The sequence below is a fragment of the Medicago sativa genome, chromosome 5 (assembly GCF_051527215.1).
Source record: "Medicago sativa cultivar Bolivia chromosome 5, Bolivia_mono, whole genome shotgun sequence".
Classification (NCBI taxonomy): domain Eukaryota; kingdom Viridiplantae; phylum Streptophyta; class Magnoliopsida; order Fabales; family Fabaceae; genus Medicago; species Medicago sativa.
This window is the reverse complement of record NC_140753.1, coordinates 12,494,631-12,520,612: the sequence shown is the minus strand read 5'-3', so window position 1 is coordinate 12,520,612 and position 25,982 is coordinate 12,494,631. Positions and strand designations below refer to the sequence as shown.

Below are 25,982 nucleotides of genomic sequence, written 5' to 3'. Positions count from 1 at the left end.
CACGAGAGACATTTTTTTTTTAAGGAACACGAGAGACATTTTTTTAGAACATGTTCTTTTCATGTATGTTAGAAAATGTAACTGTAATATCTCCACGCACAACTAAAATGACTAACATCTCAAACAAGATAATAATAAAATGTGTTGGAACAAAATGTGTTTAACAATGAACCTTAAAGAGTTTTGATGATAACAAGGTATTAAAAATTGTAAATTGGACTAGCTAATATTTGTTCAAGTGTACATGACCATAATTAAAGAGTTACATCATTTATTGGTTCTGAATGAGCAAATAAAGAGCAAAAGGAATCAACAAAATTGAAGCTTAGTGCTCCTGAAGGCAACTCGCTCCTGAAGAGAAAAAGCGCTCCTGAAGTAAAGCCGCTCCTGAAGTTAGTAAAGTGCTTCTGAAGAGTAGTGCTCCTGAAGACAAGAGGTCCAGAAGCCACATCATCAGAAGCTGCGTTATCAGAAGCTGTATCATCAGAAGCTGCATCATCAGAAGCTGCCTCATCAGAAGTCATTTCACCAGAAGCTGAAGATCAACTGAATTTGAGAAATTCAAGGATTCAAGAGCTGTGTCATGGATCGAAATTCATCAAAGGACAACAAAAGATCAGTGGAATTCTACAACGGTCATTTCAAAGGTGTTTGAAGGCATGTGCTTGCAATTTTGGACGAAAGCGTTGACATTGTACTGTGTACGAACTGTACAACCACCTTCTCCACTACTCTGTTTTGTGTCCACACTACAAGACAAGAAAACAGCTCCAGAATACGGCTTCGCCTGCATAGATGTTCCTTTGGATAAGGAATGGATTTCAAATTGGTTCTTCATAGGACAACAACCAAATCAGGCAAAAGATCATTGGTGAAAGATCAAGCTTCAACAACGACTCTTTGATGTGCTGGCAATTTCATAACGTCTCTTTCACACATCTATATAAAGGAGTGAAGACTTAGAGATTTGGTAATGCTGAACGAAAGACTCACAACATTTTTACAAGTGTCAAACCTCTGCTGAAATTGTTCTGCATTCACTTAGAATTTCTGTGTCTCAAAGTTTCATCTTAGAAATTCTTAAGTTATTGAGTCTGTATCTGATTTGTATTGTGACCACCTCTGATTGTATATCAAGTGTTCAACCTTAAACAATTTTCTGTGTAATTTTGTTTTGTTAGAAGTCTCTTGCAGTTGTGCTTGAGCAGGGAAGTCTCTTGATTGTGTTCTTGAGCATAGGAAGACTCTTGCAAAGTGTGCTTGAGCAAAGGAAGTCTCTTGCAGGTGTGCTTGAGCAATTGTAATCAGATATTACTTTTAGTGAAATCTCCTTGGAAGTGCAAGGGGGACTGGACTACTTCCGGATTGTGGAAGGAACCAGTATAATTGCTTTGTGTCGTTCTTCTTCTCTCTCTCTGTTTTATTCCGCTGCGTGTAGATTCTGATTATCACTTCAGAAGCTGTTTCACTTAGCTTCTGATTAGTGTGTTCAGTTTTAGGAGAAACGAAGAATTTTTCAAAACACAATTCAACCCCCCTTCTTCTGTTTTTCTCACCTTCAAAATGAACAACAAAGTTTTCCTCAAAAGTTTTGGCACCAGTACAATATTCTCATGTTAAACTCAAACTAAAAGTTAGGATTCTCCCCGTTTACAATAAACTTTGAATCTTTAGTTAGCAAAATTTTTAATTGAATTTATTTATATAGTAGGAGCATATGTGGTCTATTTTTGATTAATAATATATATATTTATATTAAAAATAAGTGTAATCTCTTTTACAAGTTCCTAAGACCATTTACAATGGTCATCAACATTAAACACCCTTCAACACCCACTTTTTCAATTCCCAACACTCCACATCATCTTCTCTCTCTTAATTCAACACTCATTCAACTTTAACCTCTCCAATGGTTTTTTTTCATTCAACACTCTACCCCACCACCTTTTATTTCTTATTCTTATTTAATTTTATATTTTTGTTTTTATAATTACATAAAATTACAATTATCGATTATAATTAAATTAAAATAAAGAAACACTTAAAAAAAATTTTTGTAAAAACAAAATTTATTTAAATAATTTATTTTTATTTTCTTAACTTAAAATGCAATACAACAAACTAAGCACGCAACACACAAATAACTTAAAATGCAAGAAAAAAAAAAGCACACAACACACAAGCAATTTATTTAGTACGATACAAATCATCTTCAATCACGAAACATTCCAAACTTTGTCCATATGTGCTTCACTAGATCTGCTTGCAATTCGTGATGAACATTTGGATCACGCAACTCGGATCTAGCACGCACATGATTTGCAAAAGTGGGTAACACATACTATTTGGTTTTTTTTTTTAGATTTTTTTTTTGCATGCCATGTGAAATGGCGAGCACTATTTGGTTTTTTTTTAAATTTTTTTTTGCATGCCATGTGAAATGGCGAGCACTATTTGGTTTTTTTTTAATTTTTTTTTTGCATGCCATGTGAAATGGCGAGCATTCTGTGGCAATCCTGTGCGGTCCAATTGCACGCCGCCACGTGGCATTCTGTGGCAGATTAATTGGTGTTGAATCCGTTAATCCTCTCTCTCATCCAGCAGTTCATTCAACAGAGGTTCAACATGCCATTGCACTGGTTTTCCTTGTTGACTGTCAGGTTAAACACTCCCATTGCACATAGTCTAACATTGAAAACAATCATTCATCGAAGTATTATGAGTGATGTGAGTGGCATATTCTAGTCTGAATCTAACTTTATTTGCACTTTAAGTTAAAAAAGTTCACCCCCAAACTAATCAACATCACAACATGTCTCAATTAATCACCAAACTAGAACAATGTATTTTTCTAATTATTTTAGCCTCTTAAAAAAAAATGTACTTTTCTAATTTGACTTATGTTACTGCTTTCTTTTTGGTAATATGCTTTACTCTGTTCTAGCTGGTTAAAAATTACCACTCTTTTTTTGGTAACATAATTATAAACTTCACATTTCTTGTTTATATCTGAAATTTTGATGCAATCACGGACTAAGAAGAGTAAAGTTGTCAATAATTTTCTACTGTATTATAATGGAAAAACTCATTACAAACTCTGAAACACTAACTAGTTAATTACCGTAGCTTCAGTAAAACCCCTAATTACTTATAGTTAGAATCGCCAATGAGTTAAATTACACTTGAGACATGGTGCTTCATTAATAACTGCAACTGCCTCATCTGTTAGTAAATTCAAAATTCACTCGGATGAGTCAACTCACTACCAACACTGATCGGTCTCCCATTTTCGACTTGAGTAGCCGGAAGACACCATCGTCGACAACGGCCGTCGTTGTTGCCGGAAAAGACTCCGATCATAATTAGCACGTTTATCTGGATCCGACAGGGTAGAGTATGCAGAGTGAATCTTCATAAAATCATCCGCCGATGAGTTTTTCCGATCAATCGCCGCCACGTCAGGGTGGCAGACTCTAGCAAGTCGCCGATACGCTGCCTTGATTTCTTGATTCGAAGCACCTGCTGATATACCGAGGATCTCATAGTGTGATCCAGGAGAAGAGTGAGGAAAAGTGTTCATGTTTAAATACGAAGGTCTTTGTTGCTCTGTCCATGTAGAGCGAGAGCGAGGTTCGGCGGTGGCTGTGGAGCTTGCTGTGGTGATTATTGGCTTCGATCTGACACGGCACGGCGGTGGTGTTACGACGGTTCCGGAGAATTTTCCGGCGTAGAGAGAAGAAGGAAGAGATATTGAAGAGATCATATTGTGATGAAAATGTTCGTTATGAGATATGAGAATAAGAAATGAGATTTGGGTTAGGATTGGTTTTATACAAAGAAAGGAGAACGTGTGGGTCCCACAGTGGAAAAATGCCGTGGTTTCATTTTGTTGTACTTATTTTGCGGAGCACACAAAGAACTTATCCAATGGGCGATACGTGCTGACTCAGATTGTACCTTGGCTTTGGAATATTTTACTTTTTTTTACACTTTGATGCTTTGTTTGCTGGTTAAGTATTCCTAATTAAACTAAACATCCTTTTCATATTTAGCAATGAATCAACTGGTTATTTTTTTTCTTAAAAGAAAAAAAAAAAAGAATCATTTAGTTATTTTATCACTCAAATTAACGTTACAAAATAGTGTAAGTTTGGTTTCATTTTAGAAGGATCAAAATTGATTCTGAAGTGTAAAATTGATATGTTTACAATCGTAAAATTTATTTTGCTTTGACATTCCAATATAATTGAAATAGAGAAAGAAAGGTTAATTTGAAAGATACCAACTCTGATAAAATAAAACATCTGTGCATCTATTCACCGACATGGTGTGAGATAAAGTTTCATTAATCATTTTGTACGTATGATTTAATTTTTAAATTTAATTTTAGGCTGAATCTAATTGCACACGGGGGATGGAACCGAGTTCGGTTTACACTTTTCGCGTCCCACTTGCCTTATATTGGGTATCCATCGTTATTAAGCGTACTGCATGCATGTATAAGACTTTGAATTAAGTTTAAGCGTAATTATGGATTAAGTTTAGGCTTTGAACTAACATCATGCATGTACAAGTCTTGGGGTGTTATACATTACGAATAATTTGATGGAACACATCAAGAAGGATCAAGAGTATGACCAATACCTTTTTTTTTTTTGAAAATAAACTTTCATTAAAAAAGGAGAGATTACAAACTCATATCTTTTTGGATATGAGCAAAGATGGGCTTAGGAAACCTAGAAGTCCAATACCTATCTGGCTCTTTTGCAGCCCAACAAGCTATCTCATGTGCAACATGATTACTATTCCTATTGGTCCACTTGATCTCTATCTTATCCAGAGAATCACATAACAAAACACAAGTCTCTATCGTTTTTCCCCAGTAAGATCTAGACCAGCATCTAGAGGCAATCGCTTTGACACAAACCTGAGAATCCGTTTCAACAATAACTGAGCTCAACCCGTTTTGCTTGATAAAATGAAGAGCTTCGAGTACTCCAAGCGCTTCTGCCAGCTTCACATCTTCGCCGCTCCGAGCTTCCCTAGTGGCCACCACAACCGTGCCCCCATCCTCCCGTCGCAGAATTAACCCCAAACCCCAACGGCCATCACCTATACGGTGAGCATCCACGTTGATTTTGAGGTAACCCTTTGAAGGAGGACTCCAGCTGATGTTGCAGCGCTGCGCACTAAGGTTGCCAGATGGAGCTATTGATGAAGACTGTTGATGAAAGGATTTGAGCTCTTCAGCGAGATTTGCAGCTTTGGAGATGATTTCAAAGACATGTACACTTTTGTTATGAAAAATAAGATTATTTCTAGCTTGTCAAATCTGGTAGATAATGGTAAAAATGTTGCATAAACTCTCTTTGTCCATAGCCTGTATAATATGTTCTAACCAATCTGTGAAGTTTAAATTGATGTTGTCCATATTGATGGTGAATTGGGACGCAAACCAAACCTGTTTGACCCATATACAACCCATGAAAGTGTGATTAATGTCTTCTATAGAGTCTGCACATCTAGGACAGAGTGGATCACTGAGCATTCCTTTGTTGAATAGATTGTTTTTAACAGGTAACCCTTTATGTAGAATACGCCAGATTAGGTGAGTATACTTGGGGGGAATCTTCATTTTCCATAATGTGTCCCATTGCTTATTGTCCTTAGACTGAGAATTGTTACGTATGACCAATACCTTAAGAAGTGAATAAAACACATAAAACACATTGCTCAAGGAAAAGAGAATGAATTTAAAGAAAGTGATGGTGAAATTTTATGATTCAAGGATATATTATGTCTTTAATATTCTTAAAATTAAGATGATTTTTAAAGATTCACACATAGTAGTTAAAGTATTTATTCCGGATCCACCACGATGTAGGGATGTTCACGGTGCGGTTTGGTTCGGTTTTGAGCATAAAAGTCATCCTAACCGCAATATAAAAATGCATGCGTTTCGGTTTGGTTCGGTTGACTTTTAAAAAGCAATCTGAACAAAACCAATCCAAACTGATGCGGTTTGGGTTGGTTCGGTTGATGCGGTTTTACGCAAGACAAAAAAATATTATTAATGTCATGTTTTAGTACACTAATTACCAACTTTGCAGCATAATATTTCATTCATATTAACAAACACAATGAAAAACATCGCATTCCATTCATAATGGCCATGCATAATGTTGATGTTTCAATACTAGCACCAAACATTCAAATCCTTTTTAGCATTACTGAATAACAATTTGTAGTTCTCCTCTAAAAAGAAAAAAAAACTTGTAGTTCGAGAAAGGAAACGTTCATATTTTAGCAGTAGTAACACATAATTTGCAAAAGATCAGCAACTATATAATCAGAATTAGCAAAAGATCAGTCAATACAATCACATGTAGATAAATGAATCAATTACTTGTTCCAAAAAACAACACAAATCAATTAACAATGATTTATAATGTTCACTACGATGAAGTTGTGTTGTATTACTTATTATTGAGCTGGACTGGGACAAGTGAGAGAGGGTAATTTGGGCTGCTTGGGATATTGGTTAGGCATGAGTTAATTGTTGCGGTTCGGTTCGGTTTGGTTTGGTTGATGAAATGAAAACCGCAAACCAAACCAAACCGTGCGGTTTAGCAAAAAAATGATCCAAACTCATCCGAACCAAATGCGGTTTTTACGGTTTTCGGTTTGGATTGGTTCGATTTGCGGTTTTACTTTTGTGTTGGTTCGGTTTTGAACACCCTACCACGATGTATCTAGATCTAAAGAGTGTATTTTGGTATTCTGAAATGAAGAAAGAGATGGATAACTTTGTGTATGCTTGTTTAACTTATCATAGATTGAAGATTGAACTTTAGAAATCATAAGGTAGGTTTTTGAAGACACCTGACTAGATCAATAGGATAATTTGTCAGGATCTGATGTCATTTGGATAATCATTGATCGTTTGATTAAGTTAGCGCATTTCATTACGATGAATATGGAATATTCACTAGAGAAGTTGGCTTGATTGTATATTAAGGAAATGTTAGACTTACAGTTTACAATCGAGTATTGTATCAGATAGAGATCTTTGGATCTTGGAAAAATCTTCAAGAGGTTATTGGCGCACAGGTATAAGCTCAACTGTGGGTATTTGTTACATATCCCAAATTTAGCCATCAAAATAGGATAACTAAGAATGTTCTAGTAACTGATTTACAACAACTACTCGATTAGTATGCTAAGGTATTGGACAAAGAGCGTTATCAACAACAAAAAATTGTCAAAATTATTAGTTTGTGTGTTTTAATCCATAATCATGATTAGCAAACACTTAAGAGTTTAGTTTGTTACAAAGAGTTTAGTTTTGTTACAGAGATTGTTTAGTTTGTTACAAAGATTTAACAGCTAGTTACAAAGATTTAATAGTTAGTTACAAGAGACTTAATTTCTAAGTCATTGTATATATATAAATACTTGTAACTCTTTCATAACAGTGTGTGAATACAATTTTTCTTCAATATTCTCTCTCTCTCTCTCACAATCATAACAAACTCATCAACACCTTTAACATACTTCATCTTCTCCATTTAAACCATACCCTAGTTTTTCTGAAATTGCTTGTGCACCAAGAAACCATTGCTACGCTAACAATTGGCATCTAGAGCTCTGGTACTTCATTATGGGAAACACGAGAGACATTGTGAGGGGTGAATTTTCTGGGAAACACGTGTGAAGTGTGAAGATTCAAAGGTTTCGTGCGAAGCAATCATGGCCAACAATGGAGGTTTTGGTACAAATATACTGGTTCTTGATGGGAAGAATTGGGAAAGGTGGAGTGCATTGATGAGGTCGCTATTTGGCGCGCAAGATGTTCTTGAATTGGTTGAGAATGGATATGAAGATCTTGCTGCAAACACAACTGATGTTCAAAGAGCTGCGTTCAGGGAAGAGAAGAAGAAAGATTGCAAAGCGTTGTTCTACATCCAATAGAATGTGGATTCGACTTTGAGAAGATCTCAAAGATAACAAGATCCAAAGAGGCTTGGGATATTCTGGCAAAATACTATGAAGGAAGTGACAATGTGAAGCAAGTGAAGCTTCAGTCATTGAGAAGAAAGTATGAGTTGATGCTGATGGAAGAGGATCAAAGGATCAGTGATTACATCTCCAAATTGCAATCTGTAGTGAACCAGATGAAGGCATGTGGAGAAGAAGTTTCAGATCAGCAAGTTGTGGGTAAGATAATGAGATCCCTCACATCTAAATTTGATTTCATAGTAGTTTCCATACAAGAATCCAAAGATGTAAAAACTCTGTAGATTGAGGAACTTCAATCATCACTTGAAGCTCATGGGATGTTAGTGATTGAAAGAAGTTCAGAAAGAAGTTCAGAAAGAAGTACCCAACAAGCTCTGCAAGCACAAGCCATCAAGAAGGATGGAAATGACAAGAATTCAAAGCAAAGAGGGAGAGGAAGATCCAAGAAGGGAAATTGGGGTAAGCCTGATGAAAAGGGTGAAAATTCAAAGTATGGTGCAACTTTTGGTCAAAATCAGAACAAAAGGAAAGATTTTGATAAGAGAAAGATTCAGTGTTACAACTGTGATAAGTTTGGACACTATGCTGATGAATGTTGGCACAAGAAAGATGGAAAGAGAAATCAGAAAGGTGAAGAAAAGGCAAACATAGCACAAGATGGTTCAGATTCTGAAGTAGTTTTGCTGATCACTACTACATGTGAAGGAAATCCACTTTGTGAAGATTGGTACCTTGATTCAGGGTGCTCCAATCATATGACTGGACATAGAGAATGGCTGATTAACTTTGATTCCTCAAGGAAAAGAAATGTTAGACTCGCAGACAACAGAAATCTTGAGTCAGAAGGTATTGGTGACATTGCTATAAAGATGAAGGATGGAAGAAATGCATTGATAGAGAAGGTGTTACTAGTTCCAGGAATGAAATGCAACCTATTGAGTATTGGGCAACTGATTGAAAAGGGATTTTCAGTCACTATGCATGGCAACACCTTGAATCTATATGATAAGCAACAGAATCTGATACTGAAGTCAAAGTTAACAAAGAATAGAACCTTTCTGTGCAGCATTCAAAATGCCAAAGATGTGTGTATGTCAGCTGCTTCTGATGAAGGTGTAAACTGGTTATGGCACATGAGGTATGATCATCTAAATTTTAGAAGCTTATCATACTTAAGCACTAAGAATTTAGTATCTGGTTTACCAGTTTTGGATGCAAATAAGAAAACCTGTGAAACATGCTTGAAGGGCAAGCAAAGTAGGCTCCCATTTGTGTCTGAGAAGCCTAAGAGGTCCAAAACTGCTCTAGAGGTTGTTCACTCTGATATTTGTGGCCCATTTGAGGTACCTACAATAGGTGGAAGCAAGTACTTTATCACCTTTGTAGATGAGCATACCAGAATGTTGTGGTTATACACTATAAAGCTAAAGAGTGAAGCTTTAGAAGTGTTCAAGAAATTTAAAGTCTTGACTGAGAAGGAAAGTGGAAAATCAATTAAGACTTTAAGAACAGATGGTGGTGGAGAGTATACCTTTAAGAGTTTTGAAGAATTTTGCAGCAATGAGGGTATATCTCATGAAGTGACATCTCCCTATACTCCTCAACATAATGGCTTGGCAAAGAGAAGAAATAAAACAATCCTTGACATGGCCAGAAGTATGTTGAAACAGAAGAATATGCCTCATATGTTTTGGGGAGAAGCAGTCAGTACAACTACTTACATTTTGAACAGATGTCCAACTAAGAAGTTGAAGAACAAAGTGCTAGAAGAAGCTTGGAGTGGAAGAAAACCAAGTTTCATACACTTGAAAGTGTTTGGATCTATCTGCTATAAGCACATTCCAGATGCAAAGAGAAGAAAGTTGGATGATAAAAGTGAGAAAATGATCTTGCTTGGTTATCATTCAACTGGAGCATACAAGTTGTATGATCCAATAAGTACTAAAGTTCACATTAGCAGGGATGTAATAGTATATGAGAATGAAGCCTAGAAATAGGAGACTAATACTGAGATAAAGAATGTGAACTCACATATCTTCACTGAATCAGATCAGAGTGAAGCATCTGATGAAGACATGGAGGTAGCTCAAGATGATATAGAGATTGCAGCTGATTCTGAAGTTGATTCTAATGATGATCAAGCCACACCACCAGTTGTGAGGCCACAAAGAAACATGCATGCTCCCAGAAGACTAGAAGATTGTGAGATATTGCCTAATAGTGCAGTGAATAATGAAGGTGAACTCATTCACTTTGCATTATTAGCTGATGCAGAACCTCTAAACTACAAAGAAGCGATTCAAACTGAAGTTTGGAAGAAAGCTATGATTGAAGAAATTAAAGCTATTGAGAAGAATAACACCTGGAAACTTGTTGAGTTACCTGAGAAGAAGAAAACCATAGATGTCAAATGGATTTTCAAGGTAAAACTGAATCCTGATGGATCAGTCTCTAAATACAAAGCCAGATTGGTTGCTAGAGGTTTCTTACAGAGATATGGTGTTGACTATAATGAAGTATTTGCTCATGTTGCTAGATTAGAAACAATAATATTGGTAGTGGCACTTGCAAGCAGCAAAAACCGGTCACTATCACACCTGGATGTAAAATCTGCATTTCTGAATGGACCTTTGGATGAAGATGTGTATGTTACACAACCACCAGGATTTGAAGTAAATGGGAAGGAGCATATGGTGTAGAAATTACATAAAGCACTCTATGGCCTGAAACAAGCACCTAGAGCATGGAACAAGAGAATTGATCAGTTCCTACTTCAAACTGGCTTCAGGAAATGCAAAGCAGAATATGGTATGTATGTATGTTCAGAAACTAGCTGATGAGAACATAACTATAATCTGCCTATATGTAGATGATTTACTAGTGACTGGAAGTAATCAAAGTGAGATTGAGAAGTTCAAACACACTATGAAGAGTGAGTTTGAAATGACAGATTTGGGAAAGCTATCATATTTCCTTGGATTTGAATTCACAACTAGCAAAGCAGGCATAGTGATGCATCAGCAGAAGTACATTGGAGAACTGCTTGAAAGGTTTCAAATGATTGATTGCAATATTGCATTAAATCCATATGAAACAAATGCTAAACTGGCTGAATGCAGTAGTGAAGAAAGGGTAGAGTCCACTGAATTCAAACAGATAGTTGGATCACTGAGATACTTATGCAATAGTAGGCCAGATATATGCTTTGCAGTAAGTATCATCAGTAGATTCATGAATGATCCAAGAAAGTCTCATCTCACTGCAGCAAAGAGGATACTGAGGTATGTGAAAGGTACACTGAAGTATGGCCTGCTATTTCCAACTGTTAACAAAGGAGGAGAAGCTGAACTAGAAGGATACTATGATTTAGATTGGTGTGGTGATAGATTGGATAGGAAGAGCACTTCTGGCTACCTATTCAAGTTCAATGGTGCTGCAATCTCATGGTGCACTAAGAAGCAACCAGTCACTGCTCTATCTTCATGTGAAGCTGAGTACATTGCTGGTACATTTGCAGCTTGTCAAGCAATATGGCTTGACAATGTGATGAAGGAACTTAACTGTGAAGTTAAGAAACCACTGAAACTGAAGATTGACAACAGGTCAGCCATCAATTTGGCAAAGAATCCAATTGCACATGGCAGAAGCAAGCATATAGAAACCAGATTCCACTTCATCAGGAAACAAGTCTCAAAAGGAATGATTGAAGTGGAGTACTGTCCTACTGAAGCTCAATTGGCACATGGTTTCACAAAGGCTCTGAAGATTGATAGGTTCACTTGCTTGAGAGACAAACTGGGTCTCATTGAATGTTAGGATTATGGATTAAGAGGGGTGTATTAGTTTGTGTGTTTTAATCCATAATCATGATTAGCAAACACTTAAGAGTTTAGTTTGTTACAAAGAGTTTAGTTTTGTTACAGAGATTGTTTAGTTTGGTACAAAGATTTAACAGCTAGTTACAAAGATTTAATAGTTAGTTACAAGAGACTTAATCTCTAAGTCATTGTATATATATAAATACTTGTAACTCTTTCATAACAGTGTGTGAATACAATTTTTCTTCAATATTCTCTCTCTCTCTCTCTCTCTCTCTCTCTCTCTCACAATCATAACAAACTCATCAACACCTTTAACCAACTTCATCTTCTCCATTTAAACCCTACCCTAGTTTTTCTGAAAATGCTTGTGCACCAAGAAACCATTGCTGCGCTAATAAAAATAAGGTTCTTAAAAACATATTTAATTTTCTCTATATATTTGGTCCACTCGTAAAGTTTTGGCTAGCTTTGCTACAGTCTCAAGCTACATTATCTACCACTACCGGGCATTATGCCACTATCGGGCATTCTGTCATTCCCTAATCATTTTCATACTTCATCAACTTCACTATAGAGAGCGCTTATTGAAGAGTGTTTTAACTTCTACCTAACATTGATACTTGATAGGTTCAAAGTGATATCCATCGTTTGTCCAATGCATCAAATCTCAAATGTTATGAATTCATTTTCACCATCTTTTGAATCCTATTTTAACCTGTTGGAATATTAGTGTGATGTTGGAAGAAAAATTGGAAGATTAAACACCAAGTAATTATACTTTGATCTAATGTTGTGTGAATTGAAAAAATAGTGTGAGAGTCTCACATAAAATAGAACACACACATAAGTAATGTTTAAATTACGGTATTTAATTTTAAATACTTGATAATGATAAAAATAATAATAATTATTATTTTTATTCGTGAATATCACTTCCCATAAATTTAGCTTATGGTGGTTGTGATAAGAATAAGAATTTAATTGAATTTCTTATATTTCCTTCATTCAAATTCAATAGTTTGTTTCCTCCACTTTTGTAGAATTGTTTCTTTTGATACTATCAACGAGTGTTGTTGAACTGATTAATGGATAAATTCCATTTTGATCTTATCTATTAGAGTAACTGCTGTCACAAATTTTGCTAAAACAGTTACAAAATCTCTATATAAATAGAGGACTCCACTTAGTTCAAAAATCACACCAAAGAGTTTCATTAAGTTGTCGGGAACTCTTTCTCTCTTCTCCCTTTCTTGACTTGTGTTGACGAGTCTTTCTTCTCTTCATCTCCTTTTTCTGTCCCTTCGGAATTAAGAGTGTTCTTAAGACCACAGTCCATTTTTCGGTTCAATGTCCCTTCGTAATTAAAAATGGTCTGAAAAATATAGTCTCTTCAATAATATATGTCCCTTCGGAATAAAGAGTACTTTTAAGATCATAGTCCCTATTTGGAATAACAATGTCTCATTGGAATTAAGAATGTTCTTAACGGTATATAAAAAATTATTTCAGTATTTTTCTATTTAAGGAGAAATTGTGGTATCACCATATTTGAATGCTCGTAATGCCATATTGATATTTTGGAGAAATTAAAGTTAGAATGGTGGTAACACCATATTTGAGTGGTCTCAGCACCATAACAGAGTGGTAACAATACCATATTAAAGTGGTTTCAATATTAAAGAGTGGTCTTAGTACCATATTTGAGGGTGTAAATATCGAATGGATTTCTATAGTGCAGTAGTTATCCGCACAGTTGTAGCTGAATTTGTTTTATCCTAGAGGAGGCGTGGTTGATAGTCTGTCTTGCACAATTTTAGGTAGTGCCACGAAACTTCTTAAAGAGAGCGACCTGTCATGACTCAACCTAGTAACAACTTCGGTAGATAATAGAATTTGGAAATCCAAATACAAGTGCCACGAAACTTCTTAAAGAGAGCGACCTGTCGTGACTCAACCTAGTAACAACTTCGGTAGATAATAGAATTTGGAAATCCAAATACAACAGTTTGAAAATTCAAAAACAACATAATCCGTTCATATAATCGTGATATTATGAATATTTTGAATTGAAACTGTGATGAATAATAAATATAAGTAAAGAATATAAAGTATCATGAATATTTTGTATTATGAATACTTTGACATGACCACAATAAATTAATGGCTTAAATGCATTTTTCGCCCCCTATGTTTTAAATAGTTGTGATTTTGGCCCCCTATAAAAAAAATGGATATTTTAACCCCTTATGTTTTGGTTCTCTTTTGATTTGCTGATTTTACCAGTCAACGCCCATGTGTCAAGTCACTTAACTGAGGTGGCATACATGTGTGTAATTATTATTTAAAAAATAAAAGAAAATTATTTTCACAATTAAAAAAATAAAAAAAAGGATGGAATATATAGAGACATATCACACCTCCGCCACTGTATCCCTTTCACCACAGAATCTCCTTCATCTTCTTCAGCTCAACATCGACTTTCACACACAAACTCACCCAACAATGTCACTCTCAAATCCTCTCAAATGGGTTTTCCCAAAACGCTTTCCTCACCACCAGGCTCATCTCTGCATACGCCACATTTGGAGAGTTCACCATGTCAAAGTTCGTCTTTGACTCTGTTCAGACCAACAACGTTTATCTTTGGAACTCCCTCATTTGGGTATGTTAAAAATCATCAATTTGAGCAGGCCATTGCATTGTTTCGCGAAATGGGTAGTTGTTTGTTGCCTGATTTACACTCTTGCTACTATTTCCAAAGTTTCTGGTAAGCTTGAGGACTTGGTTTTAGGGAAAATGATTCATGGAAAGAGTGTGAGGATTGGGTTTGTGTCGGATATTGTTGTTGGTAATTCTGTGATGTCAATGTACTGTAAATGTGGTGAGTTTGGTGATGCTATCAAGGTGTTTGATGAAATGCTTCATAGGAATGTTGGTTCGTTTAACGTTATAATTTCTGGACGTGCTGCCTTGGGAAGTTTTGATAATTTCTGGACGTGCTGCCTTGGGAAGTTTTGAAACTAGTTTAGATGGTGGTTTGTGGAATTTTTTTCGAAAGATGCAATGTGAAGGTTATAGAGCTGATGCTTTCATCGTTGCGAGTCTTTTGCCTGTGTGTTGTGATAGTGTTGCTGATGCTTTCACTGTTATCTTGTGAAGAACGGCCTGGATTTGAAAATGGGTTCAGATGTTCATATGGGTTCTTCTTTGATCGATACGTATTCAAGGAGATGTGAATGGGGAATGGGAGGATTTGGGGGTTTTTAAACCCTAATCTGCTACTGTTGGAGATGCTACCGTTGGAGAAGAAGGAAAGAGAGAAGAAGAAGAAGAAGGAAAGAGTGTCACGTGATGTCTCTATATTTTCCATCCTTTTTTTATTTTTTTTAATTGCGAAAATAATTTTCTTTTATTTTTTAAATAATAATTACACACATGTATGCCACCTCAGTTAAGTGACTTGACACATGGGCGTTGACTGGTCAAAATCAGCAAATCAAAAGAGGACCAAAACATAAGGGGTCAAAATATCCATTTTTTTTATAGGGGGTCAAAATCGCAACTATTTGAAACATAGGGGGCTAAAAGTGCATTTAAGCCTAAATTAATCAATTACTCCCTCTGTCCCGGTTTAATTGACCTACTTTGGTTTTTCACACAGATTAAGAAAAGTGTATAAATAAAGGGGAAAGTGGAATATATTGTATTGGGAATGATAAAAGTAGTATTATTTAGTGTTATATTGTATTGGGAATGATGAAAGTTGTATTGAAAATTGAAATGGGTCAGTTATTTTGGGACACTTTTTTTTAGAAAATAGGTCAGTTATTCCGGGACGGAGGGAGTATAATAATAACAATAAGAATAAGAGAAATGTTAGGGATACTCTCTTTTCAACACTCTCTTAAACACTCATTCTCTTATAGGATAAAATCAACGTATGACCCACCACTTCAAGTGGAACCCATTTCCAAAGTGTGAAACCCACCATGAATTACGTCAATTAGAAAGCGAATGTTGGAGAGAGTGTTGCTAGCACTACTCTAAGAATAATGACATGGACCCGGCCAGCAATTTTTGTTTGCATTATTATGAATACTTTTCTGAATTGTCTTCCTTCTAGATACAGACACATTTATTGTCTTCCTTCTAGATACAAAGACATATAAATATCTCGCAATACCACTAATGCCCCGATTGGGATACAAGTCACAAGTTGCTCCAAATGCATAGGCCTAGTGCATTGCTCTGATGTATATTGAAGTTGACAAGGAAAGCAGTTTGTATTATTTAATGGGTTTTGCTAGAAGCCATCCATGAAAGTGTCTTTTAGCAATCCACACCTCAAGGTGTGATTTTCACTTTTTAGTTATAACTTTGCTAAAAGACACCTTCATAAAAATTAGTTGGTGTCTTTTAACAAATGCCCATAGAATAACTTGCTAAAAAACACCTTCATAAAATGTGTCTTCTAGCAAAACCCTTATTTAATTCCAATTCTATGGATCGATTCAATTAAATATGTCTCATGCTATCTGTATCAGGCACAAATAATTGTCGTTTATAAATTAATTAAAAAATATAAAGTATGGAGGATACTGTTTACGTTTTCTACTCACGATATAAAAAGAAGACATTTTGGAGGAAAGGGAAAGTGACCGACATGTCTGCATGCTAAAAATGATGTATATTCAGCCCATCTCAAGTTTAATAGATCAATTTGGATGTAATGGAAAATAATGCATTAAGAGATTGTGCTGAACAGTCTCAATTGAGAATAATCGAAATCTGATAACAGCTTTGGTACAAATTCTTGCAGTAATATTTTTGTTACTCATAAGTGTAATTGGTTAATGTTAAGTTTCAATCCAAATTTAATAATTTATACTACATAATGTTTTTAAGAAAAGTTAATTTGTTTCATTTCATCATTAACCACTAGTCTAGAAACATAGGAAAGGTAATATAAGTATAGTGGAGAACGTAGAGAGCTATGCAAGAGAATAACGATTTAGAACTACCAATTGGACACTATATATCAACGACAAAACCAAATGATAATTAAACATGTAAGGTGATGCCTTTGGCGATTAAATTCAGGACTCTGTTTCTAGAATAATTTTTTTATATAAGTTTCTAGAACCCTTTATCTATTTATAATTCTTTTTTCGAAGACAAATGTTAACTTGTGCCCTCAAGGCACAAGTTTAGAAGACAAATGTAGAAATTTAATTTTGGAAATCGTGCATTCAATGTCTTAAAAGTTTAAAAACTTATTTTTTCAATACAAAATTTATGTTTTAATTCCTTTTTTAGATTCTTAACTTGTACCCTAAGGGCACAAGTTAACATGACCCTATTTAATTTACTATGTAGAGTAGTGACTAGTTGTGTGGGTTTTTTTGTTACAGTGACTAGTGGGCGATGAAACATATATGAAGATAGTAATTTAGTAAAATAGGACATAATTTAATTCCTCTTCACGTCTTTTTGGCAATTTAGGCTTTTGTGTTAAACCAAAGGTCACCTTAACTTACAAGCAAATTAGACCTTTTTTAAGTAGACTTATGGATAGAATATCACACTTAAAAGGATGAATAAGTGTAGAGTCGCGGATTCAAACCCGACTGTAAATGAATATTTGCTAATTTAGTTATACTCATGGGACATTAAACCTTTGTTTTTGTTTGATCAAACTCATGATCTTTAAACGTAACATAAGTGCTTTTTCTCAATAAGTTAGTTTAAGCAAGATGAAGAATAACAAACAAAACTGAAAAACTGAGAGAGAGAGAGAGAGAGAGAGAGAGAGAGAGAGAGAGAGAGAGAGAGAGAGAGAGAGAGAGAGAGAGAGAGAGAGAGAGAGAGAGAGAGAGAGAGAGAGAGAGAGAGAGAGAGAGAGAGAGAGAGAGAGAGAGAGAGAAGAGAATAGAGGTTATTTGCTTGTAATATGATTTTCATTAAGTTGTGAATATACACATTACACGACTTTATTTATGTGTTACATAGTTGCTTGTAGCACAAGTTATCTATACACAAGTAACTAATTAACAAGCACTTTGTAACCAACTCTAACTAACTTGTGACTTGACAGTTATAGATTAATTCTCAACGGTTTTTACTAACACAAGCGGAGTTCTTCTTGAAATTTTGTTTTATTTTTTGTTGAAACAAAAAGAATTTTGAGTTAATCACTACTAATTAGCCTCTTGGAGTTAAAGAGATCGCGGATTTATACCCCTGCAATTGCAAGTAAAAAAAAAACTTAGTTTTTGAATTGTGTTAAACATCTACTCCCTCCGATCACTATTATAAGCAAAAATCAACTTTTTAGGTTCATTCATTAAATTATGTATTTGGTCTATAGTATTGACCAAATACGTCATTTAATGAATGAACCTAAAAAGTTGATTTTTTCTTATAATAGTGACCGGAGGGAGTAGGTATTTTTTATTAACTTGTCATCAAACCCATTGTCAAATTAATCTTGTACTCATTAGAATGAATGAATTCTTTAAGTGTTTGTAGGCTACACTTTCTGGGCAATATTATTATGCCACTACCGGGAGTTCTGTCATTCCCTATTCATTTTCATATTTTATCAACTTCAATTGTTAGGTAAAAATCCTTATATGAACTTGATTATAGATTCATTGACGAGCGTTGTAACTTCTAACTGACATTGATATTTGATAGGTTCAAAGTGATGCCCATCGTTTGTCCAATGCATCCGATCTCAAATGTTAAGAATTTATTTTAACGGTCTTTTGAGCCCTAATTTAGATAAACCCACCGTTCAAATAATCGTGATATTATGAATCTTTTGTATTGAAATTGTGATGAATTATAAATTTATTTTTGTCAAATTTTAATGCAATTAACCATCATACATGCCTAAAAACAACATATTTAGATAACTAAAGGGATTCTAACTCATCCCGGGAGTTTAGCTCGGTATGTAGAGATATCACATATAATATGCAGGAGCTGAGGTTCGAACCCTAGATACCTCACTTCTTCACATTTAAAATGTATGAGTTCCGATCACTAAGCTATTTGACAAAAAAAAAAATCCTAACTCCTACGCCCGGGGTAAATATCGACATGATCGCAATAGTAAATTAATCGATTAATAAGAAAAATGGCCAGCTATTTTTGTTTTGAACAAAGTGATGCATTACTATGAATACCTTTCTGAATTGTCTTCCTTCTAGATACAAACACATTTATTGTCTTCCTTCTAGATACAAAGACATATAAATATCTCATAATATCACTAATGCCCCGATTGGGATACAAGTCACAAGTTGCTCCAAATGCATAGCCCTAGTGCATTGCTCTGATGTATATTGAAGTTGACAAGGAAAACAGTTTATATTATTTAATAATTAATTCTAATTCTATGGATCGAAAGAGTGATGTATATTAAAAGTTATGCTACTCTTATAATCGTGGAGTGAAAGAGTTTTGATTAGTGTATTTAGGGCATATATGACGCTATTTCATGAATTCAAATCTCCTATCTCCTATATATACATTCGAGCATAGTTTAAATAAATAATCAACATGACATTCTTCTTTCATCTATTTAAATCAATGACACATGTCATTATGTTGTACAAACCATACAAATAATTATTTTATTACAAATATAAATAAAATAACATGGGAATCCTAAAAAAATACGGCACAATAATTAATCACTGAATCCTAAAAAAATAACACGGGAAAAATATTTGTTATTGGTAAATATTATTATTTTTATGAAACAAAGGTGATGCTAGATGTTCCCTAAAAAAAGTGATGCTAGAAGCATTACCCAAATTCATTAAGGAAAAAAAATAGAAATACGAAGAAATAAAAGGGAAACTAGGTCAACACATTTTCAAAAAGAAATAATCCAAAGTTATGCAAGCCTAACTTATTTCTTATGTAATATAGGTTAATGTTATTAGGAAGAGAAGTGAACAAACAAAAAAAATAAAGGGCTAAACAAATGTTAGCTAACCTCTATGCAAATGAGTTACTTTCTATATGAATTAATTGATAAATAGTAAGAAAACACTAGACAAATATTAAAAAACACAAGAAAATATTTATAACTTATACATAAAAAAGTACGGGACAAGTATTTATCACAATTTTTAATGAAGTTTTTATAAGAAAAAAACATATGACAAATATTTATTATTGATACATAAAAAATTATGAGTCAAATAGTTTTCAATTTTTTTGAAGGAACATATTTTTCATTTTTATAATCAAAGTAAAAATTAAATTAAAAAGAGAAAGAAGTACAAGACTAAGGAGCAAGGACATGACCCAATCAACCACAAAAGCAAAACCCAACAATTCAGTACAAAGATGGTAATAAAAAAGAATAACCTAAACAACCACTACCACAAACGCACGTAGGGGTGCGGAACCAAATTGCAAATAAACGCAGTGTGAATTTTCTAAGCATTTAAATAGGCGTATGGATCGTCTGCCAACATAGAAAGGACTTAAGTTCCAACAGCTCTCTAGCTTCAAAGTATTAGTAAGCCATAAACGCCCTTTCGAGCGAAAACAACAAATTACGAACTGAATCCACATATTCATGGTGGTCTTGAAACTTCAGCCGAAGTCCAGATCGAGGGATGAACAAACAATAGAAATCTATCACAGTCCACCAACGACGCAAGAAGCAACCATAGAAGATAAAATCTTTTAAGTATGATGAATGACTACTACCGTCAATGCGGAGCATCTACGCACCTAGCCCTTTGGAGCAACATCAATATAAAACAAGTCATGTTGAATCAAGATATGCATCCAACAAAACAACGCCAAAACTAAAGAACCCAGATTTTCAATCAAAAAAACCAGATTCAAGATTTTCAGACCAAATCACAGAGCCGGAACAAAGCCACCACCCATCTTCATCTCCACGAAACAAAACAAAAACAAATGTCAAAAACATAAACGAAAAAAAACTTGGCAAAAACCAGATCGAAAAACTCATGATTTGACATAATCCACCACAAAAACCTAACTCATAATCGCGTCGATGTCAGAGCAGTACAAAGACAACGACGACGTTGAATGAAACCAATGACCACAACAGAATCAACTCACACCAAGACTGTGAGAGGACAGTCGGGGCGACGCTTCACCGACGATGAACTAAAACCCATAAATATATTTTTCTTTTATGCATAAAGACACGAGACATATATTTATCATTAATAAACATAAATATAATATGATACACATATCTGACATCATTGCGACAAAAAAAGATACGGACATATTTAAAAATTCACGGGATAAATAATTTTCATCGAAAAATAAAAAAATAAAACAAGTTGAGATTGAAAAATAATGGTCTATCACCCGTGCATTGCACGGGTTAACACATTAGTTAAGGACAAAACTAAATGATAAATAAACATGCAAGGTGATGCGTTGGCGATTAAATTAAAGACTTTTTTTTTTCTAGAAATATTTTTTTTTTATTTAAGTTTCTAGAACCCTTTATTTCTATTTCTTCCAAGTCCATGTACCTATATTTAATTTACTATGTAGTGACTGTTGTGGGTTCTCTTCGCCACAGTGACAAACTATAGGTGATAAAGCTGATCTGAAGATACTTAGTTTTGTGTTTGTTTGGGACTGTGTTTTGTAAAATGGAGTTTGATAGAAATTGCAACAAAAAATTACGTTAATATAGAAGCTGGTATTTGGAGCATCTGAAAATCACAATAAAAACACATTTAAAAACTTGCAAACGTGATTTACAAGCAAATTTATTAACTTTTTGTTCTAAAGTAGTCTTATGGATAAATTATCACACTTTTTAAATATAAATAATTGAAGAGTCACGAATTTGAACCCGGACTCTTGCAAACGAATGTCTGCCAACTTAGTTGTGCTCACGAGACATTAAACATTTGGTCTTTTTTTTTTATGGTGGTTGGGGTTTGAACCTCGAACCTTTCATATATTTTGCGTTATCCGTACCAACTGAGCTAAGTTCACGAGGACATTAAACATTTGTTCTTTTTAAGACAAGTGAAGATCTTGAAATTTTGTTTTATTTTTGGTTTAAACGAAAAGAATTTTGAGTTAATCACTAACTAACCTCCTGGAGTTAAAGAGATTGCGGTCCTCGTGAGCTTAGCTCAGTTGGTAGGACAATACATAATATATGTAAAGTCAGAGATTCAAACCTCGGCCAAAAAAAAAAGACCGCGAATTTATACCCCTGCATTTTTTAATTATGTTAAATAACTTGGTCCTTTTATTAACTCCCCCTGTCAAATTAAATCTTTATCAACAAATTAGTCTCTAAACTGTATAATTTATTGGTAAACTAGTGTTTCCACTTTCCATGTTAACATAAGGACAAAATTGTTCAACACAAAATTCAACAGAAAAAATGACCGACCTTACAATTTTGTTTTGTTGATTATTAAAGTTTTACGTAAACTAGGTTTAAAGAATATTGGGCTAATGTTAGGTTCTAACTTTAAATTCAATCATATAAATGCAATAATGGTATGTCTTTCAAAGAGAATTTTGCTATCCATATGAGACAAACCGGCTGCTGAAATTTACAGTTAAAAATTTGGCAAACAGTGTATGTTTAGGATTGTGACATCAATAGTATACAATAGGAGTTGATATCGCAGCACAAATCAACGTCATTGTTTAAAACAATATTTTTACTGTTCCAATTGCCTCATACGTGCTTATCCAATTATGAATTTCGAAGTCTTTAATTTGCCCCAGTCCCTGTCCATTAGTCTTGATCAATGACAAAAAAATTGTTTTCAAAATTCCACTACACTGAATAATTCTTATCTTCTAGAGGTGCATTTCAGCGTCACGTTGTGGTGGAATGCTTTGCGTATTTGAACAAAATTGTGTCAATTGAACTGAAATTTTATCTCCACCACAATCCATCCCTCAACCAATGAAATTATAGAAGAAGATATACGTTTGACATCTGTATAAGAGTTGATATTATAATACAATTATAGAAATTTGCGGTGGAAAATAATTGTTTAGATGTACGAGTACGTATATATACATCCATACATTTGAGCATTGACCCTTAAAATAAGGAGTATTGTGCTGGAATGCAGAAAGCTTCTAGAAGAAGATTTATAGAAACCATAAATTATATAAAATTAGGCAGAAAGTGTGAGTGAGGAGAATACGTTATCTTTATTTTATTTTATTTAATTTTTGATCAAATAGTTTAAGGACTAAAATTTTACTACTTAACGTGAATAGGTGAAAAATTCAAAGTGGATCGAATCACAGCCAATACATTATGCAATGTTCATACCAAATCAATTATACTTGGAAAATGTTACATGAACACCATTTATTCACACATTCCATTGTACACCTCAGGCACTAGGAACATTTTGGTAAATTCATCTCATAACCATACTTTCTCTTCTATTTGTGTGGGGTCCAAGTTACCACATGTCAGAATTTTGTGCGGAGGTAAGAGGTGTATTGTCACATGAGAGTGTACATGTATCACCACTCATTATACTTACATAGACTATTATCTTTAGGGAAATGTTAAGACACTTATTAAGAAAGGGAAATGTTAACTTGTGCCTTAATGAGTCAAATGTAGAAACTTTTTGTTGGAATTTGTATATTGCATTTAATTTGTTAACTTTTAATTAGTTGAATGCACAAATATTAATTGAATATTTCTATTTTAGGATTGCTTAACATGTGCCCTTAAGGCACAAGTTAACAAGACCCTTTTTTAAATCCTTAACAAATGTTTTATGGTAATTTGTTTGCATGACTGTTATCTTTATTATTTGATTTTATATTGATCACTAATAGAGTAAATTTAACCAACATGATATTTAAAATATTGCCTAAATGATAACAAAGTCCATTAGAGGAGAGAAAGAGAAAGCTCAAGAAATGTTGTTTTGATTGAAGTGAGTTTCATGGAGTACAAATAGGATGTGAGTTTGCTAATAATAGATGACCTATTTAATCTAATTAACTTGCTTATGACCGACAAAGAGATCCAAATTAGATCAACAAAAATTGATGAGGTTTAAAATTTGGATAAGACAGGTTATATATAGTAAGGTATACTACAAGAATAATTGGTCAGTAATTTTCTCTTGTATTGCAGTGCAAAAACTCCCCAGAATACATATTTAAATATTTTCAGATATACTACTTTACTTTGTAATATACAAAATCACAAAATCTGAAAGCTAACCAATCACTATATAGTTTCAGTGAAAAGAACTAGTTACTACAGTAGTTACTATCCCTAATTAGTAATTAGTTAATAAATTACATTTGAGGCATGATGCTTTGTTAATAACTGCACTTTCCTCATCTGTTAGTCAATTTACTACCAACACTGATCCGTTTCCCATTTCCGACTCGAGTAGCCGGAAGACACCATCGACGACAACGGCCGCCGTTGTTGCCGGAAAAGACTCCGATCATAGTTAGCACGTTTATCTGGATCGGAGAGTGTAGAGTATGCAGAATGAATCTTCATGAAATCATCCGCCGATGAGTTTTTCCGATCAATCGCCGCCACATCAGGATGGCAGACTCTAGCAAGTCGCCGGTAGGCTGCCTTGATTTCTTGATTAGAAGCACCCGCTGATATACCGAGAATCTGGTAAAGTGATGCTGGAGAAGAGTGAGAAGAAGAGTTCATGTTAAGATATGAAGGTCTTTGTTGTTCTGTCCATGTATAGCGAGCTTCCGCGGTTGCTGTAGCGCTGGCGGTGATGACTATCGGCTTCGATCTGACACGGCACGGCGGTGGTGTCACAGCGGTGCCGGTGAAGTTACCGGCAGCGTAGAGAGAAGAAGGGAGAGATATTGAAGAAAGCATGTTTGTGATGGGAAAAGTTCGTTATGAGGATTAGTTATGATTTGGAATGAGAAATGAAATTGGGGTTAGCATTGGTTTTATACAAAGAAAGTGGAACGTGTGGGTCCCACTAAAGAAAAAAAGCCGTGGTTGTGTAGTGTTTGTTGTTTTTGCGGGAAAAAACTTATCCAATAAGTGATTCTAGATACTGCTGACTCGGAATATACTTGGCTTTAGCTTATCTCACTTTTTGGCTACTGTTTGATGCTCTGTTTGCTGGTTAAATATCCTTTTCAAAATCCTTATTATTTGTAAAATTTTAATTTAATACAACAATAATATTGGTTTGGGACCTGGGAACATGCTCTTCTTTAAAGTTTTAGATTTGATTTTCTCTGATGTCAATTTGAATAGATTAGTTTAAATTCTTTAAAAAAATAAAATATACAGCAATGAAAAACATGGGATTCAAATTCCCATATTAATGAAATAATGAAATATATTGAAGGTTAAGTTGAGAGATACTTGGTTACCAAGCAGTAGGATATAAACAAAACATATTTAGCAATGAAACATTTTTTATTAGACATTGTGTAGGATTTAGTTTTTAATTTGGGGTACAAATCTATATGTTACTTGTGAGACAACTGGATCCGATTGCACATGGAACAGAGTTTGGTTTAAACTTTACGCGTGCAACTTGCCTTATATTGGGGTTATCCATCGTTATTAAATGTACCAAAGTATTAATTATGGATTTCGTTTGGGCTCTGAATTATTGCCAAAAACATGTTTAGGCTTTGGGTTAACATCATGCATGCATGCTTATATAAAAAAAAATAAAAAAATATGCATGCATGAGATTTGGGATGTTATAGATCACGAATAGTTTGATGGAGCAAATTAAGAAGGATAAAGAGTATGACCAAGTATATATGACTGGTACCCGAAGAAGTGAATAAAAACCCAATTCTCAGGAAAAGAGAGTGAATTTTAAAAAAGTGATGGCGAAACTCTGACATTCGGTTAGAGTGTGTGTCTCCAATGTCCTAAAATGGTTCTCAAAGAATGACACGTAAGGAGTTTAAGGGTGTGTTTGTTAGACGGTTTAGGACGGAAAAGAGGAAAGAGTTTACTTTTCTTTTATAAATGAGTTAAATATGTTTTTGATCCCTATAAATATACAAACTTTTCGTTTTAGTCCCTCTAAAATTTTCCTTCAACTTTTCGTCCCTATAAAATTTTCAATCACTACTTTTGGTCTCTATTTTTAA

The 25,982-nt window shown here is 34.4% G+C and overlaps 1 protein-coding gene and 2 pseudogenes across 3 annotated transcripts; all 3 read right to left on the bottom strand.

Annotated features, from left to right (window-relative positions):
* Window positions 1-3,048: 3,048 nt before the first annotated feature.
* On the bottom strand, window positions 3,049-3,799 carry LOC146920132 (chaperone protein dnaJ 11, chloroplastic pseudogene; annotated as a pseudogene). The gene has a single exon (XR_015011684.1). The product of XR_015011684.1 is annotated as a chaperone protein dnaJ 11, chloroplastic pseudogene (transcript).
* An 888-nt stretch (window positions 3,800-4,687) lies between these two features.
* On the bottom strand, window positions 4,688-5,635 carry LOC146920131 (uncharacterized). Its single transcript, XM_085711113.1, has 2 exons — window positions 5,400-5,635; window positions 4,688-5,291 (listed from the first exon to the last, which is right to left on the bottom strand). Exons 1-2 carry the CDS (start codon window positions 5,633-5,635, stop codon window positions 4,688-4,690), a joined length of 840 nt encoding a protein of 279 aa, XP_085567239.1.
* An 18,339-nt stretch (window positions 5,636-23,974) lies between these two features.
* Window positions 23,975-24,777, bottom strand: LOC146920130 (chaperone protein dnaJ 11, chloroplastic pseudogene; annotated as a pseudogene). Its single transcript, XR_015011683.1, has one exon. The product of XR_015011683.1 is annotated as a chaperone protein dnaJ 11, chloroplastic pseudogene (transcript).
* Window positions 24,778-25,982: the final 1,205 nt, after the last annotated feature.